Source organism: Mustela nigripes, chromosome 1 (genome assembly GCF_022355385.1).
Source record: "Mustela nigripes isolate SB6536 chromosome 1, MUSNIG.SB6536, whole genome shotgun sequence".
NCBI classification, from domain to species: domain Eukaryota; kingdom Metazoa; phylum Chordata; class Mammalia; order Carnivora; family Mustelidae; genus Mustela; species Mustela nigripes.
The window spans coordinates 235341835-235357728 of NC_081557.1; the positions used below are offsets into that span (position 1 = coordinate 235341835).

General features: G+C 39.2%; 1 protein-coding gene and 1 long non-coding RNA gene across 2 annotated transcripts in view; both read left to right on the forward strand.

The window, feature by feature from the left end:
- LOC132005532 (uncharacterized) overlaps positions 1-4589 on the forward strand; it is a 58234-nt gene extending 53645 nt beyond the window's left edge. The window contains exon 2 of the long non-coding RNA XR_009400821.1: positions 4323-4589. This is a non-coding gene — a long non-coding RNA (uncharacterized LOC132005532). The remainder of the gene's footprint in view (positions 1-4322) is intronic.
- Positions 4590-5664: 1075 nt separating this feature from the next.
- The window catches only part of UBE2K (ubiquitin conjugating enzyme E2 K), a 74948-nt gene continuing 64718 nt past the window's right edge, over positions 5665-15894 (forward strand). Inside the window, exon 1 of the mRNA XM_059382755.1 lies at positions 5665-5964. Within this exon, the coding sequence (XP_059238738.1) occupies positions 5695-5964 (270 nt within the window). The 5' untranslated portion in view covers positions 5665-5694. The remainder of the gene's footprint in view (positions 5965-15894) is intronic.

Sequence of the window (15894 nt, forward strand, 5' to 3'; positions counted from 1 at the left end):
TGGGAGTTGGCCTGGGATTCCCTCTGTCTCTATCCCTCTGCCCCTTGCTCTGCTTGCTTTTGCATTTTCTTTTTAATATTATAGTTACTATAATCAACCTATTATATACTTACATAAATAATATATTATTAGTGAAAAATAATTGTATTTTCCAAGATAAAATCTCTTTTTAATGCCTGCCTTACAGAACACAGCTGGATTTTCTTTTTCCTTTTTTTTTTTTTAAGATTTTATTTATTTATTTGTCAGAGAGAGAAGGAGAGAACAAGCGGGGGAAATGGTAGGCAGAGGCAGAGGCCGAAGCAGGTTTCCCACTGAGCAAGGAGCCCCATTCAGGAATCAGTCCCAGGACTCTGGGATCATGACCTGAGCTGAAGGCAGACATTTAACTAACTGAGCCATCCAGGCATCCTACTGCTGGATTTTCATATATACTTTTGCAGTTAGTATGTGCATATATTGTTTTGGTTGAAGTAGAAGAAGAAAATCCAATCTCACACAAATACGTAGCTAGAAAGTGAAAAAATGTTTTAACAACTTTTTCAGCTAATTGTGGATATTATTTTTCAGTACTGCACTAAATCTAGACAAGAGGTCAATCCTCAGAGGTTAGTTGCAATGTGGAATCTGAAATGTTACCAGTGAATATTTTGTATCCTGTTATGTTAAAATTGATCTGTCTCAAATCTTGAATGGATATTATTACACCCAGGCATGATTTTGTAACATCATGCACTGGTTATTTAGAAAATACTAGTTCACTGGCTTATGCAGATCTTCCAAATGTTAACAAATTTCACTGTAAAATTTCAAGCAATTGCATTTATTAATTTCGCCACCAACTTAGTCAAAATGTCTTTAAGTGTATTGGAAAGCTGTTGAGTCACGGGGCAGATATATTTTCTAAAAGTCTAATTTTGGGGGCACCTGGGTGGCCCAGTGGGTTAAGCCTCTGCCTTTGGCTCAGGTCATGATCTTGGGGTCCTGGAATTGAATCCCACATCGAACTCTCTGCTCAGCAGGGAACCTGCCCCCCACGCCCCCCACCCGCCTGCCTCTCTGCCTACCTGTGATCTCTGTCTGTCAAATAAATAAATAAAATCTTAAAAAAAAATTCTAATTTTCAGTTGGAAGTTTGAATTTTTTCATTGGCAACAAATCCTGCCAATAGTTTTCCTTGATGTGATGGGCTCACCTAGTTCATTTGTGATAAAATGTCTGCCAAATACCCAGTCCTTAAGAAACATAGTTTGTCTCAATCATTATTTTAAGTAAAAATAGTGTTCCATGGAAATAGTTGCTAATTTACCTCACAAATCACCACTTGTGCAAGTGCTTAACCATGGGCTTTGGGATGCAGTAGAAGTGCTTTCTTTATCTTTCCCAAGAATGACACACAATATTAAAAAGACATGTATTCAAAAATTGAAGTTTAATAAAATCAATTTCCACTGCTTCATCAAACACATTCTAAAGTGAAACTGGTTAAAAAGAAAAGAAAAGAAAAAGAAAAAGAAAAAAGAAAAGGAGGGGGCACCTGGCTGGCTCAGTCAGTAGAACGTGCGACTCTTGATGCCAGGGTTGTAAGTTCAATCCTCATGTTGGGTGTAGAGATTACTTAAAAATAGAATCTTAAAAAAAAAACAAAGGGGCGCCTGGGTGGCTCAGTGGGTTGGGCCGCTGCCTTCGGCTCGGGTCGTGATCTCAGAGTCCTGGGATCGAGTCCAGCGTTGGGCTCTCTGCTCGGCGGGGAGCCTGCTTCCTTCTCTCTCTCTGCCTGCCTCTCCATCTACTTTTGGATTTCTTCTGGTCAAAAAAAAAAATAAAATCTTAAAAAAAAAAAAAAAACAAGGGGCGCCTAGATGGCTCAGTCAGTTAAGCATCTGCCTCTGGTCAGGTCATGACCCCCATGTTCATTAACATTTAATAAAAATGGGGGCACTTGGGTGGCTCAGTGGGTTAAAGCCTCTGCCTTTGGCTTGGGTCATGATCCCAGGGTCCTGGGCTCAAGTCCCACAAAGGGCTCTCTGCTTGGCGGGGAGCCTGCTTCCATTCCTCTCTCTCTGCCTGCCTCTGCCTACTTGTGATCTCTGTCTGTCAAATGAATAAATAAAATATTAAGACAAAATTAATAAAAATGTTAAAAAAAAATAAAAAAGTAAAAGTGCAAGTCTTCATTTAAAAAAAAACCTTAAACTGGTATTTTTTTTTTAAAGTAAGCTCTTTATCTAATGCAGGGCTCCAACTCAGGACCCTGAAATCAAGTTGTATGCTCCACCAAATGAACCAGCCAGGTGTCCCTGCAACTGGTTTTTTTTTTTCTTTTTAAAGCTTTATTTATTTATTTTAGCGGGGAGGGGCAGAGCGAGAGAATCTCAGAGACTGACATGGGGCTCGATCTCACCACCCACAAGATCATGACCTGAGCTGAAACCAAGAGTCAGATGCTTAAGTGACTGAGTCACCCAGGCACCCCAAAACTAGTATTTTTAATAGTGAGTGCATGGTATTAATAGGATTATTAATAACACAGTAATTGTTTTTGTCTACTATTGCTCTTATGTCATCAGTGCAAATGTCAACACAATAAAAGGCAAATAATGTCTTAGTTGTATTATGATGATAATTTGGTCATTGCAGACTGACCTCTGAAAACATATCAGGGACCCCTACATTTCTGTAGAAAATATTTTGAGACAAATTCTCCCTATCCCGACAGAATGTGAATCCTGCAATTCCAGAAGTTTTCTGTTTCTTTTTCACCGATACACTTCTAGGACCTATATCATGCCTGGCACGTAGTAGGGATAATTTTTGTTTAATTAATTAATTTTTAATGAAGTAGTCCACCAGAACTAGATCATAATAGTGAAGAGTTTATAAGTGGCATTACTAGGAACTCATTTTCAAAAAATTTAGTTTTGAATAGGTAAAATATACAAGAAGGTACATGGTGAAAATTCTTACATTTTGCCTTCTTCAAGGCATTTAAGTTATTTTCTCAGAGATAATCCCTACTGTCAGTTTCTTATGCATTTTTCCAGTGATATTTTGAGGACTCACAAGTATTACATACATAAGCATATTCCTTATTTCCTTCACACATATGGTGGTGCACTACACACAGTATGGACTGCAGAGTGCTTTTCAAAAGTAAACTTTTTCTTTTGAAGTAACTGTAGATTTACAGAAAAGTTTCAGAGATTCTTGTATATTCTTTGCTCACTTCTACTAATGTTAACATCTTACATAACCATAATACCATGTCAAAACTAAGAAATTCATATTGTATGATACTATTAACTAAACTACAGAATTTATTTAGATTTCATTAGTTCTGTCCTTTCAATTCTAGGATCTAATCCAAGATACCACATTGCATTTAGCATACTGCTTTTTTCCCCTTAAAATGTACTTTGGGAATTGTCTCATATCAGTTAATACGTAGTTGCCTCATTCTTTGGAAGGACTGTAGAATGACTTCCTAGAAGTAGAATTTTAGGTCCAATGATTGTGTGTGTTTAAAAATGACCAGTGGTGCCTTGGTGGCTCAGTCAGTTAAATGTCCAACTCTCGATTTTGGGTTCAGGTCATATTCTCAGGGTCTTGAGATGGAACCCTGTGTCAGGCTCCACTCTAAGTGCTGAGCTTGCTTAAGATTCTCTCTCTCCGGGGTGGCTGGATGGCTCCGTGGGTTGGGTCTCTGTCTTCTGCTCAAGTGGTGATCTCAGGGTCCTGGGATCCAGCCCCACATCGGGCTCTCTGCTCAGTGGGAAGCCTTCTTCCCTCTCTCTCTGCCTACATCTCTGCCTACTTGTGATCTCTGTCTGTCAAATAAAAAAATAAAAATTAAAAAAAAAAAAGGTTCTTTCTCTTTTACCCTCCCCTGCTTTCTCTTTCTCAAGAGAAAAAAAAAAAAAAGACCAAGCCCCTCTCCCCCCAAAATTACCATAGCCTTCTAAGTAGTCCCCCTGTGATTTGAGTGTTGCAAGTTTCTTTGAAGTTCCAAGATTAAGATTGGGGGCGGAATGAAGGTGACAAATGTAAAGTACTCAAAACAGTTTTTGCACACTTCAAAATGATTATGTTCAATGTACTGACACAGATACACATAGCATTGCATGAATTACATTATAGCAATGATTCATTGTACCATCACCCACACGTACAGTTGGTTCCTCTTAGGACCACTAGGGGGCTCTGCTGGAAGGGTTTATAATTTATGTTAGTCCACTTAGGGAGTTATTTCCAAATGATGTTTTAGAATTCTGACCTCTTAAAACTTGAAAGAGATCATCTAATCCAGCTTCCTTATTTTGTAGGTGAGGAAACAACGCTTGGCCAAGATAGCTAGCATGGAGGAGAGCTGGAATCAAATATCTCATCTTGGTTCCTGTGGCAGAATTTCAAGAACTTTTTTTCCAAGTGCTTCCACTTGAATGATTCACTCCAGGGAATATTTCCTTTTTGGTGCCATAATTTCAATAATTCTGCTAAGGCTGTGTATTTGTGGTATTTTTTTTAGGCGAGTACTTTACTAATTGATTAGGTGAAAGAAGCTCATGAAATAAAAACTTCTAAATAACCTTTATTACTTCTTCCAGAATGTTCTATTTAAAGTACCGCTCAGCACCAAAACCGTATTATTTACTGAAACCCTAGCAACGACTTTCAAATTGCCTTTCAAACTTCCTTTCCACCTAAAACATTTTACTCTTATCTTCATTTGTTCATTTAATATTTATTGAGGGCCTACCAGTGCCAGACACTGTTGTAGGCCCTAGGCCTACAGAAGTAAAGCTACCATTCCTCCGCAAGAAGCTTCTATTTCTCCATTTTTCACTTTAATATACAAACTATTTTCACATGTTTTAGTTTAGTGGTTCTCATAGTGTAGCAGCAAGAGCAGCAGCATCTGAGAACTTGTTCGAGAAGAAAATTATTAGACCTACCCCACACTCTAGGGATGGGGGTCTAGCAACGTGTTTTTTTTTTTTTTTAACAAGGTTTTCAGGGATTCTGATGTACACTGGAGTTTAAACACTATTAAAACTCGGTATTAATGATCTAAGGAGCTCAAAGATCAACATCTGGCTTCTAAATCCACCTCAGGCATCTCCATGGAGTACCTGTTTCAGATACACGGGATGGGACCCAACAATGACCACTCTTTATTCAGTGACGTGTAGTACCTGGAATGATAGTATTAGCAGTGGCACTCTTATGGCTCCAGAACAAAAACGGACCGCAGTGGATCTTTCTGGGCTACACCAACAGAAAATGGGCCGGATCGAGTTCTGGAATGATGTCTTTCTACACTAGACACAGTCAGGCACATTAAGCCTGTGGGTTCTCGGTCTGGCTGAGTCAGGTCCACGCTCACAGGCGCTGGTAGCCGAGGGGGGGGGCCGTTATGTGGGGCTCAGCCTTCAGTCAGAGGCCATGGTTGGAAGCCCCGACCACACCACAGTGATTTGAAGAGAGGCGGAGGCACAAGAGAGGAGCCGGGAGGCCCCAGCAGGGTTGGCCAGCGCGGAAGCCGCACCCTCCTGGCCCCAGACGCCGGCAGGGCGGAGCCGCGCGGCCGCAGCTCGAGCTGAGACGCGCGGCGCGGCGCGGCGCGGGCTCGCGTTTGAGGCGTATGGGGCTACAACGGGAGCGGCTGCGCCGCCCGGCCGGGTCACCGTCTTGCGCATGCGCGGACCCGGCGCCATTTTGGTGGCCGGGCGCGGAGGTGATTCCACACTGAGGAGAGCGCGGCGGCCGGGGTGGCAGTGGCAGCATTCGTGTGCTCGGGTGTGGATCGCCGAGGGAGGAGGCGGTGGTGGAAGAGGTGGCGGCGGTGGCGGTGGTCGTAGCGGTGGCGGAGGAGGCGGGTACGAATCAGCTGCGGGCGGAGACATGGCCAACATCGCGGTGCAGCGAATCAAGCGGGAGTTCAAGGAGGTGCTGAAGAGCGAGGAGGTCAGAAATGAACTCCCGGACATCCCCCACCCCAGCCCAGGGCGGGAGGGTTCTTCCAGCGGCGACCCCCGTATCCCCGGTAACCCCTGGGTGGCCCTCCTTGCGGTCGCCCTTCTGCCTGTGGGAGAGCAGCAGTCTCCCCCTGCTTCCGTCGCCTTCTCCTCCCCTCCCTGGGCCCTGGGATGGACCGCCTCGCGGGCGGGTGGTCTGGAGAGGAACACGGTTTTGGGGGGCAGATGGGGAGGGGGGCATTTCTTGGGGGAGGGTGTGAGCTCTAGAGAGAGCCCCGAGACAGTGGCATCAGCTGGAAGTCTGGCTGTAGGGTGTGGAGGGAGCAGGCCGAGCCTGAGAAAACCCGGGAAGTGGGTTGGGGGAAGGGGAAAGGTGGTAACTGGATCCGGAGAGCTGCGCTGCTCAAAGGCCCACACTTTTAAGGGTATTCTACATTATGGCCTGTTTGGCCTCCACCGTCCTTTCCTTTGGGAAGGATCGGTGAAAGGCGTTAGGTTTTGATAAAAGAAGGACGTTCAGAGTTACTCTCTCCTTAGTTCGGTGTTGGGAGAGAAGAGGAGACATAATAGGATACTCTTTTATTTGAGTGGGAGATAAGGGAATTTTCATCTGAGGTAGAAAATTGATTCCAGATTAGATAATTACCTCATTTCCCCCGTCCCCAACTCCCCAATTTCTAGGCCTCTTTTCTGTTGACATCAGAAGCTTTTTGATTGGGTGAAGGCAAGTTGTTTGGTGTATTAAAGGCACTTAAATATTATTCGTTAGGAAAAAATAATGGAGAGTATGAGTAGCTTATTTCAAAATATTGTTTACAAGTTATAGATCAGAGAGTCTCTCCTAAGACAGTGCCTCTGTGACTTGTATTGTGCCATGAAACTTCATTATGATGTCCCTCATAGTTAACTTGATTCTTACTTTTGAAAAACAGCCCTATTAAAAACATGGGATTTCACCAGATCGATACATTATTATACCTCCTTATTTAGTAGGTTTGTTCCAGTGTATCTTACCTGAAATTATTAGAAATATATTTTTTTGTTTCAAGCTGCTCTTGAGTCTTGCAGAATTTACTCTGATGTTGGTCATATTTATTTATATAATTTAGTCAAAATAGCCTTGTGATTTGACTCAAAACCATGCAAGTATAAGTACAATTTTTCATACCCAAATCAACAAGAATGCAAAGTTTTTTTCCTCCTTGGATTTAACAAAGAGATGAAAAAGTAATACTGAAATACTTAGTATTTTCAAGATGTCACATATTTTAATAATGCATCATTACTATTTGTATTTTTCTCTTAATGTTGGAACTTTGATAAATGATTTGTGTAATTTAGCATTCTGAGTGTGTGATAAGTAATAGATATAAGTGAGCTTTATTTCTGATACTGACTCTACAGTGATTATTTTTCCAATTCGACATGTTGAATATAATTCTTTAAAATTAACCTAAAAATAACAAATACCAGTAGATTTATTGAATGTAGTAGTCTATAAGAAATGATCTGAGCATGTGTATGAACTCTGACCTCTGTATTTGTTCTAGTGCCAAAACTCTGAATGGAAGGATGACTTTGTATTTTTGTGGTACAGTGCAGAAATAGGGTCATAAATGTCTGTACTGATATAAGTGAAACAATGAGTCTTACTTTTTATTTGCAAGAAAATATATTTGAGTATAGTTGACATATATATTCCTAATGAAAGATTCCGTTAATACAGTTGCCAATAGCCTAAAACATTTCTTCTATAATAAAGTTGCACAAACCTGAGACTTAATATAAGACTTCTTTCACATGCTTTTATTTTCTAATACTTAAAAATGGTAAGTTACTGCTCTCGTGATCCATATGATCTCTTTGCTTTGTATATGAGGTGACTTTCACCATGATATTTTTAGTATTTCATTTAAAGCTTAAAAGAAATCTAGTATTGCCCGAGTGTGCATATTGTTAAAGCAATACTGCTCTTTATATGTAAGGGATACTGAAGCCTTGCTTCAAGTAAGCATTATAGTATTTCAGAGGAAGAGAATAGGAAATGCAAAAAAATTATTTTTTTTAAGAAGAGTACTTTATAAATCTGGAAGGAGACTTCTTCCAGAAAATAAGTTGCAAAGTATACTTAGAAAAGGGTCAGATAATTCAATCTTGTACTATAACCAGTAAATGACTTTATTTTCACCAATATTTTATTTCATCGATAATTTAGTAGGCCCAGTTCTATAAGTGGGTTATGTTGATTACTTTCAGCTCACTGAAGGACTTGTAGTACAGTCCATGTGTTTCCTTTTTAAGTGTGGAAATGTCGTATTTTGAGTGTCTGGTCATGTAACCAAGTATTTCATCACTTCATCTATGTAACTCTCCATGTTTACCGAAGTTTCATATGCTCTTATTTACTGGTTGATTCAAGTACTTTTTTTTTTTTTTTTTTTGGCATTTTAAGTTGTCTTATAAAGATAGCTGACATTTGCTGAATTCTGACCATAAGAAGTTATAAGTGGCCATTCTTAAAGTGTGTTAATTAAAATATAGTCTCCAAGATAAATCCAATGTGAAAAGCAAGGTGCAGAATAGTGTGGAGGCGGCCAGCATTTGTGTTGGAAGAAGGGAGAAATATGTGTATTTGTCTCAATGAGAAATTGGTAAAATTGATTATTTCTGTATAAGCGAATGTGTCTGAGGTAATAGGCATCAAAGGATCCCTTTTGAGTTTTGAGTCATACAAACCTAGGCCTTTTTTCCTTGAGGCTGTTTGGAAATCCATCCTTTATGTGTCAGACATTAATTTTAAATATGTGTGAATTTTAAATAATATTTCAAATTGCCAGGAATGGAAAATTGGTTAAAATACATGTTATAGTTATTTTATGAGTGCAATTACTAAGTGAAATGTAGATTTTGAGGCTATAATAAAACTATAATCTGTATTCACAGATTTATTATTATTGCTGTTAAAAACTAACCACCATTTGTAGAGTGGCTGTCAGTACCATTTGTTTATGCATTATTGCTAATTTCCAAGAACAATTCTTTGAATTAGATTTCCTATATCTTAGATGAGGAAATTGAGATTCAGAGAAGTTAAATTATTTGTCTACAAACATAGCTTTAGGATTTGGGTCTAGGTCCCCTTGTGTTTATATTGTACCACACTGTCATTACTTTCCAAGGATAGGCATTCTTTAATTATTTAAAAATAACTGAGACTGGTTTGTATTACGGGTTACAGGATTTAAACATAACCTAATTTAATAGTTTAAACATTAAAATAAGGGATGCCTGGGTGGCTCAGTCGGTTAAGCATCTGCCTTTAGCTCGGGTCATGATTCCAGGGTCCTGGGATTGAGTTCCCCATGGGGCTTCTTGCTAAGTGAGAGGCCTGCTTCTCCCCTTGCCTGCTGCTCCCTCTGCTTGTGCTCTTTCTCTCTCTCCCTCTGGCAAATAAATAAAACCTTAAAATAAAAAATTAAAATAAGTGTTACCTGTAAGTTACTTAAAGATTTAGCTGCGAGTCAATATGCAAAATACTTCAAAAAATTTTTATTTTAAAGCGCCCAAGCTGGGGGATGGGCAAAAGAGTGAGAGAGAGAATCTCAAGCATATACCCCACTGAACTCAGAGCCCACATAAGGCTCTTTCTCAAGACCCTGAGGTCAAGACTTGAGCTGAAACTAAGAGTCGGACGGACACCTAAAAGACTGAACCACCCAGACGCCTCTGCAAAATACTTTTAAATTTGAAGCTCAATGAAGTAAAATGCCCTGAAGTCAGTGTACATACTCTTGTGTGTTTGTGGTATGTTATCTGTAGTTTTTCATATTGTAATTGTACTTCGCTGACATTTTCTAAGATTTCAGTAGGGAATACTTAAATTTATGGCATTATAAATTGATTTCATGAAAACTACTTTTGTAGTTTTCTTTTAAGTGCTTAAGTGGATTTTGTATTTATTGTCATTTTGAATTTAATGTATTTGATCTAGTTTGATCTATAGAACTGGTTGGCAAATCTTTAGAAGTAAAATGTTGATTTCTGTAGACCATAGTTTCTCAACCTTAGCACTGTTGACATTTTAGGCAGATAATGAATTCTTTGCTGTGAGTGGCTCTTCTCTGCATTGTAGGATGTTTACTAGTATCCCTGGCTTCTATCACTAGTTGCCAGTAGCACAGCCAACCCTCCTCCCTACCTCCTTGCTCTGTCTCCCTCCCTGCCAGTTGTATCAACTAAAAATGTCTCCAGACTTTGCCAAATGTTGAGAACCACTGCTATCAACAAAACTCTTTAGAACATTTCATACTATTAAATTTGTAAGATGTGTAATATATTTTATCTAAAAGATGACAGTAAAGGTACAAAAAAGTTTATAGCATGGCTACTACTACTACTAGTTTTGAGTGATGGTTTTAGGATTTTATACTTGTTTTCCCTTTGTAAATGATTATTTTTTTCTTTTAAACTTTTTCCTTTTTGATTAAAAGAAAGAGGTGAAATTCCCTGCTGGAAATTAATATAACCACAGTTTGAACAATTTTTTTAAGAGTAGAAAAGCAGTTTTTACAGTTATATAAGTTACAGCTCTCTGTAACTTATTTAAATAATGTGCCTTATGGGGTTCTGGGTGTGGGCTGAGTGAAGAAAGCTTTTGATGGGGTAAAAAAAATAATTGCAACCTGTCCAAGTAATACTGTTTGGGGTGCATTTCTTTTTTTATTTTACTATTATAAAGACTTTGATCTCTGTCCATCAGGCATAGATTTAGATGCATCTGGAATTCCCTATATCACCCCTTTGTGACCCTCAAAACTAGTAGTAGCCATGCTGTGAACGTTTTTTGTACCTTTACTGTCCATCTTTTAGATAAATATACATGTATATATTTATTAATATGTTAGTGGTGTCTTAGAAAATGTTAAAATGCGTTGAGTAGGGGTGCCTGGGTGGCTCAGTGGGTTAAAGCCTCTGCCTTTGGCTCAGGTCATGATCCCAGGGTCCTGGGATCGAGCCCCACATCTGGCTCTCTGCTCCACGGGGAGCCTGCCCCCCCCCCAGCCTGCCTCTCTGCCTACTTGTGATCTCTGTCTGTCAAATAAATAAATAAAATCTTTTTAAAAAAATGCATTGAGTATTCGAGTTGAAAGAGACCTTAGATCTAGGCCAAATTCCTCATCTATAAGATCAGGAAGCTGAGGCCTGAAGAGATTGATTGTTTTTTAGTGATACAGATCTGGTGAATGAACCCAAGCTTTTTGCATAGCAGTCCATTCTAACCATTATATATGGTTGCTCTATGGGACTATTTTTTTTTTCATAAATAATAATGTAAATGCTGAATGCTAATAAAACAAAGTATGATTGGCAGTTTAATATTGCCTTGTATTTAAGTATATTTTGCCTTTTTTTCTTGGTGTTAAAAACTAAATTTGGCAGAAGGCAGAGATATTTCACTCCTTAAGCATGATACAGTAAATTTAGCTTCGTGATTAAGAGCGTGGGCTTTGGAATTAGATTTGCTTTGGGTCCTGGCTTTTCTATTTAATATCTGCAGCTTTGATTCTCTTAGAGTTTTCTTATTTGTAAGAATGTAGGAAGATTAAGAGTCTTTACAGTGCTTAGAGCAGTTCTTGGGACATCCAATGGATAGCTGTTAAGATGTCAAAATTAGCTATATGTTCATATTTTACTTATTGGTTTGGATCATAAAGGGTTCCTTCAGTGTAGTGATAGTGTTGTGTGAATTTGCCTGAAAGAAAGGATTTAAATGAAGAGGCTTTAGTACTTATGATAGAGTTACTTTGTCATCTCTGTGCAAACAACCTGTGGCCAAGGGGAATGCAAAAGAAAAATCTGGGGCTTGTTCTCATGGTGTTTGTTAATCCTTCTTTAGGAGACAGTTAAGAGTACCTGGGTGGCTCAGTCGGTTAAGCAGCTGTCTTTGGCTAAGGTCATGTGAGATGAGCCCCACATGGGGCTCCTTGCTCAGCATGGAGCCTGCTTCTCTCTCTACCTGCCACTTCCCCACTTGAGCTCTCTCTCTCTCTCTCTCTCTCAATCACTCTGTCAATTAAATTTAAAAAAATTTTTTTTATTAAAGGAGACAGTGATAAATTGGGGAAGAGTTTGTGTTAAAATGTGACCTTTTTAAGTGAAAAGGTACTTTATTTAGAAGCATTTCAGATAATATAGCTTTACATGATGATTTGGGATTTCTTGATGTGACTCTGGTTGCCTTGAACTGCACCAAGAAATCTAGATTCTAATCCTATACTATATGTTATCTTGAATCTCTTGGTAAAATTCTTGTTTTTTATTTTTTTAAAGATTTCTTTGAGAGTGAGAGTGTGCACACAGGGGTACAAGTTGAGGAAGGGGCAAGGGAGAGGGAGAAACAGATTCCCTGCTGAGCAGGGAGCCCGATGGGGCTTCATCCCAGGACCCTGAGATCATGACCTGAGTGGAAGCAAACACTTAATTGACTGAGCTGCCCAGGCACCCCTAAAATTCCCGTTTGAAAATTGATTTTTGGAAAATAGAAAGTGGTGGTCACATCCATCTGACATCCCTTGTTCTCTTATGTAATTTTGCAAAGGAGAGAACTTCATTTCTTAAAACCTTTGTCCTTTTTCTCCCTTCAGTTCTTTGCTTTTACTGCAAATTTAAAGTAATAAATACTTCAGTTGAATGCCTGCTAATATATAAACATATATATATAAACATATATATTTTATATGTTTGGCAGCCTTATGAGATTGATGTTATTCTTATTTTACAGATTAGAAAATTGCAGCTTTGAAGAAAGTACCTAATTTTCTCAGTATCAGGCAACTTGTTGGTGGAACAGGAGTTGGAAACTAGGTCTCTGACTCCCAAATATTTACTAATTATGGTGGAAAGAATAATGTGCGATCATGTCTGCTGCTTGCTACCTGTCCATTATTTTTAAAGATGCTTTTTTAAAAAAATTTGTATTTTAACAGGGCTCCCCCAATTTTTTTTTTTTTTTTTTTTTTTTTTTTTAATATTTTACTTGGGGCTCCTGGGTGGCTCAGTGTGTTAAGCCTCTGCCTTCGGCTCAGGTCATGATCTCAACATCTCGGGATCAGGTCCCGCATTGGGCTCTCTGCTCAGCGGAGAGCCTGCTTCCCCCCTCTTTCTGCCTGCCTCTCTGCCTATTTGTGATTTCTCTGTGTGTCAAATAAATAAATAAAATCTTAAAAAATATATATTACTTAATATATTAAATATTTAAATTGACCGTGATCATGACCTGAGCTGAAGGCAGACACTTAACGACTGAGCCACCCAGGCGCCCCTTTAAAGCTGCTTTTTAAGATTATGGACTATCTTACACTTTGAAGTTTAGAAAACAGTAGTGGATACTTTTATGTTCCTGGTATAGATTTAGCAGATCTTAACTCTCTCATACTTGGTTAACTTACCCTTTCCCTCAAGCAATAAAACAACATGTAGATGAAGTTCACTTTGTAACCTTTTCCCTTTTCCATTCTCTTTCTTAGAAGTAACCACTGTGCTGAAGAGGCCTATATCCTTTCCATTCATACTTTTGTTTTTACTATTGAAACCATAAGGTTGTTTTTTTTTTTTTTTTTTTTTTTTTTAAAGACTTGACAGCGAGAGAGGGAACACAAGCTAAGGGAGTGAGAGAGGGAGAAGCAGGTTCCTCGAAAGGAGGGCGCCTGATTCGAGGCTTGATCCCAGGACCCTGGGATCATGACCTGGGCCAAAGGCAGACGTTCGACGACTGAGCCACCCAGGTGCCCTGAAATCATAAGCTTTTTTAAATGTCAAAGCACTTTTTAGTGTTTTTAAAAGTTTAAAAATTTTTTTCCAGATGATTGTAATATTCTACATTTCCTGCAACTTCTCTTCTTTTTATTATTTTTTATAAGATTTTATTTATTTACTTATTTGTCAGAGAGAGAGAGAGAGATCGCACAATCAGGCAGAGTGGCGGGCAGAGGCAGAGAGAGAATTAGGCTCCCCGTTCAGCAAGGATCCCAATGTGGGACTCCATCACAGGATCCTGGGATCATGACCTGAGCCGAAGGCAGTGGCTTAACCAACTGAGCCACCCAGGCATCCCTCTTCTTCTTTTCTTTTTGAAGATTTTATTTACTCATTTGAGAGACAGGGGACAGAGTAAGCACAAGCAGGGGTAGGGGCAGAGGGTGAAGTAGAAGATTAAGAAGTAGAAGTAGAAGAGAAGTAGATTTCCCTCTAGGATCCTGACATGGGGCTGAATCCCAGGGCCTGAAGATCATGACCAGAGCTGAAGGCAGATGCTTAACCATCTGAGCCACCCAGGTGCCCCTTGTGCAACTTTTCTTTTATCTGTTACTTTTTTTTTTTTTTTTAAAGAATTTATCCATGATAGTGCATATTGCTTTAGTTCCTTAAATTACATAGTATTTCACATCAGTTTTGTTGTTGTTTATTCATTCTCTGTGGACAGCATGTAGTTTCAGCTTTTAGCTGGTGTACAAAAAAAAAAAAGCATTGTACATTACATGTTTTCTTGGACACGTGAGAGTTTTTTCTAGGAAGTAGTATTGTAAGATCTGAGTGTATTTGCACCTTCTGTGTTATTGGATATGGCTTCAACTTACAATGATGCTATCAATTTGCACTCCTCTAGCAGTGTGTAAGAGTTCTAGTGACCTGACATTTGTAAGACTTATATTTTTATATTTTTATCAGTCTGATGGATGTGAATGGTAACTTATTTTAATTTTAATTTCCCTTCCCAGTAGAAATATTAAGCATATTTTTGTGTTGATTGGCCATTAGGCTTTGCTTTGCAAACTCAGTGTTCTCATTCCTTACCCATTAAAAAAAAAACAAAACTGGGACACCTGAGTGGCTCAGTTGGTTGTCTGCCTTCAGCTCAGGGTCATGGGATCGAGTCTCGCATCCATTGCCCTGTGCAGCCCTGCACAGCAGGGAGTCTGCTTCTGCCTCTGCCTCTCCCCCACTACTTGTATGTGCAGTATGCACATGCTCGCGCATATTGTCTCTCTCTCTCTTCTCTCTCTTGCAAAAATAAGTAAATAAGAATTCAGTCTTCAAAAAAAATTTTGGTGGTTTGTATTTTTCTTATTTATATAATTTTTTAAATATAATTGGTTGGTTAATTCTTTATATAAGTTTGTCTACGGTTGTGTGGCTTAATTTTTAGCTTTTTTTTGGTAATTGTGGTATACTATACATCTAAAACTTAGCATCTTGTATGTTTTTAAGTGACAGTTTCAGTGTACATTTTTGTACAGCCATTACTACTATTCATCCCCAGAACTTACTTCATCTTGTAAAACCGAAATTCTGTATCTATTAAATGTTAACTCTACTTCTCTGTTGCCCAGCCTGTGGTTCATTGCTCTACTTTGTGTCTCTGTGAACTACTCTGTTATATTTGTGACTGTTTTCTTTTGCTTAACTTTGTCATATCTTTTGACTGAAGTTTAATTTTTATTATTTATTTATTTTTATTTATTTATTTTTTTAAATATTTTATTTATTTGACAGATAACAAGTAGGCAGGGTGGGGAGGGGAAGCAGGCTCCCTGCTGAGCAAATAACCCGATGTGGGACTTGATCCCAGGCCCCTGAGACCATGACCTGAGCTGAAGGCAGATGCTTAACCCACTGAGCCACCCAGGCATCCCTGAAGTTTAATTTTTAAGTAGTCACACTTTGAGGGGATTGCTTGGCTGGCTCAGTTGGTAGGGTGTGTGACTAGATCTTGGAGTTGTGAGTTCAAGCCCTGTTTTGGGGGTAGAATTCACTTAGAAAGAAAGAAGTAGGGGCGCCTGGGTGGCTCAGTGGGTTAAGCCGCTGCCTTCGGCTCAGGTCATGATCTCAGGGTCCTGGGATCGAGTCCCACATTGGGCTC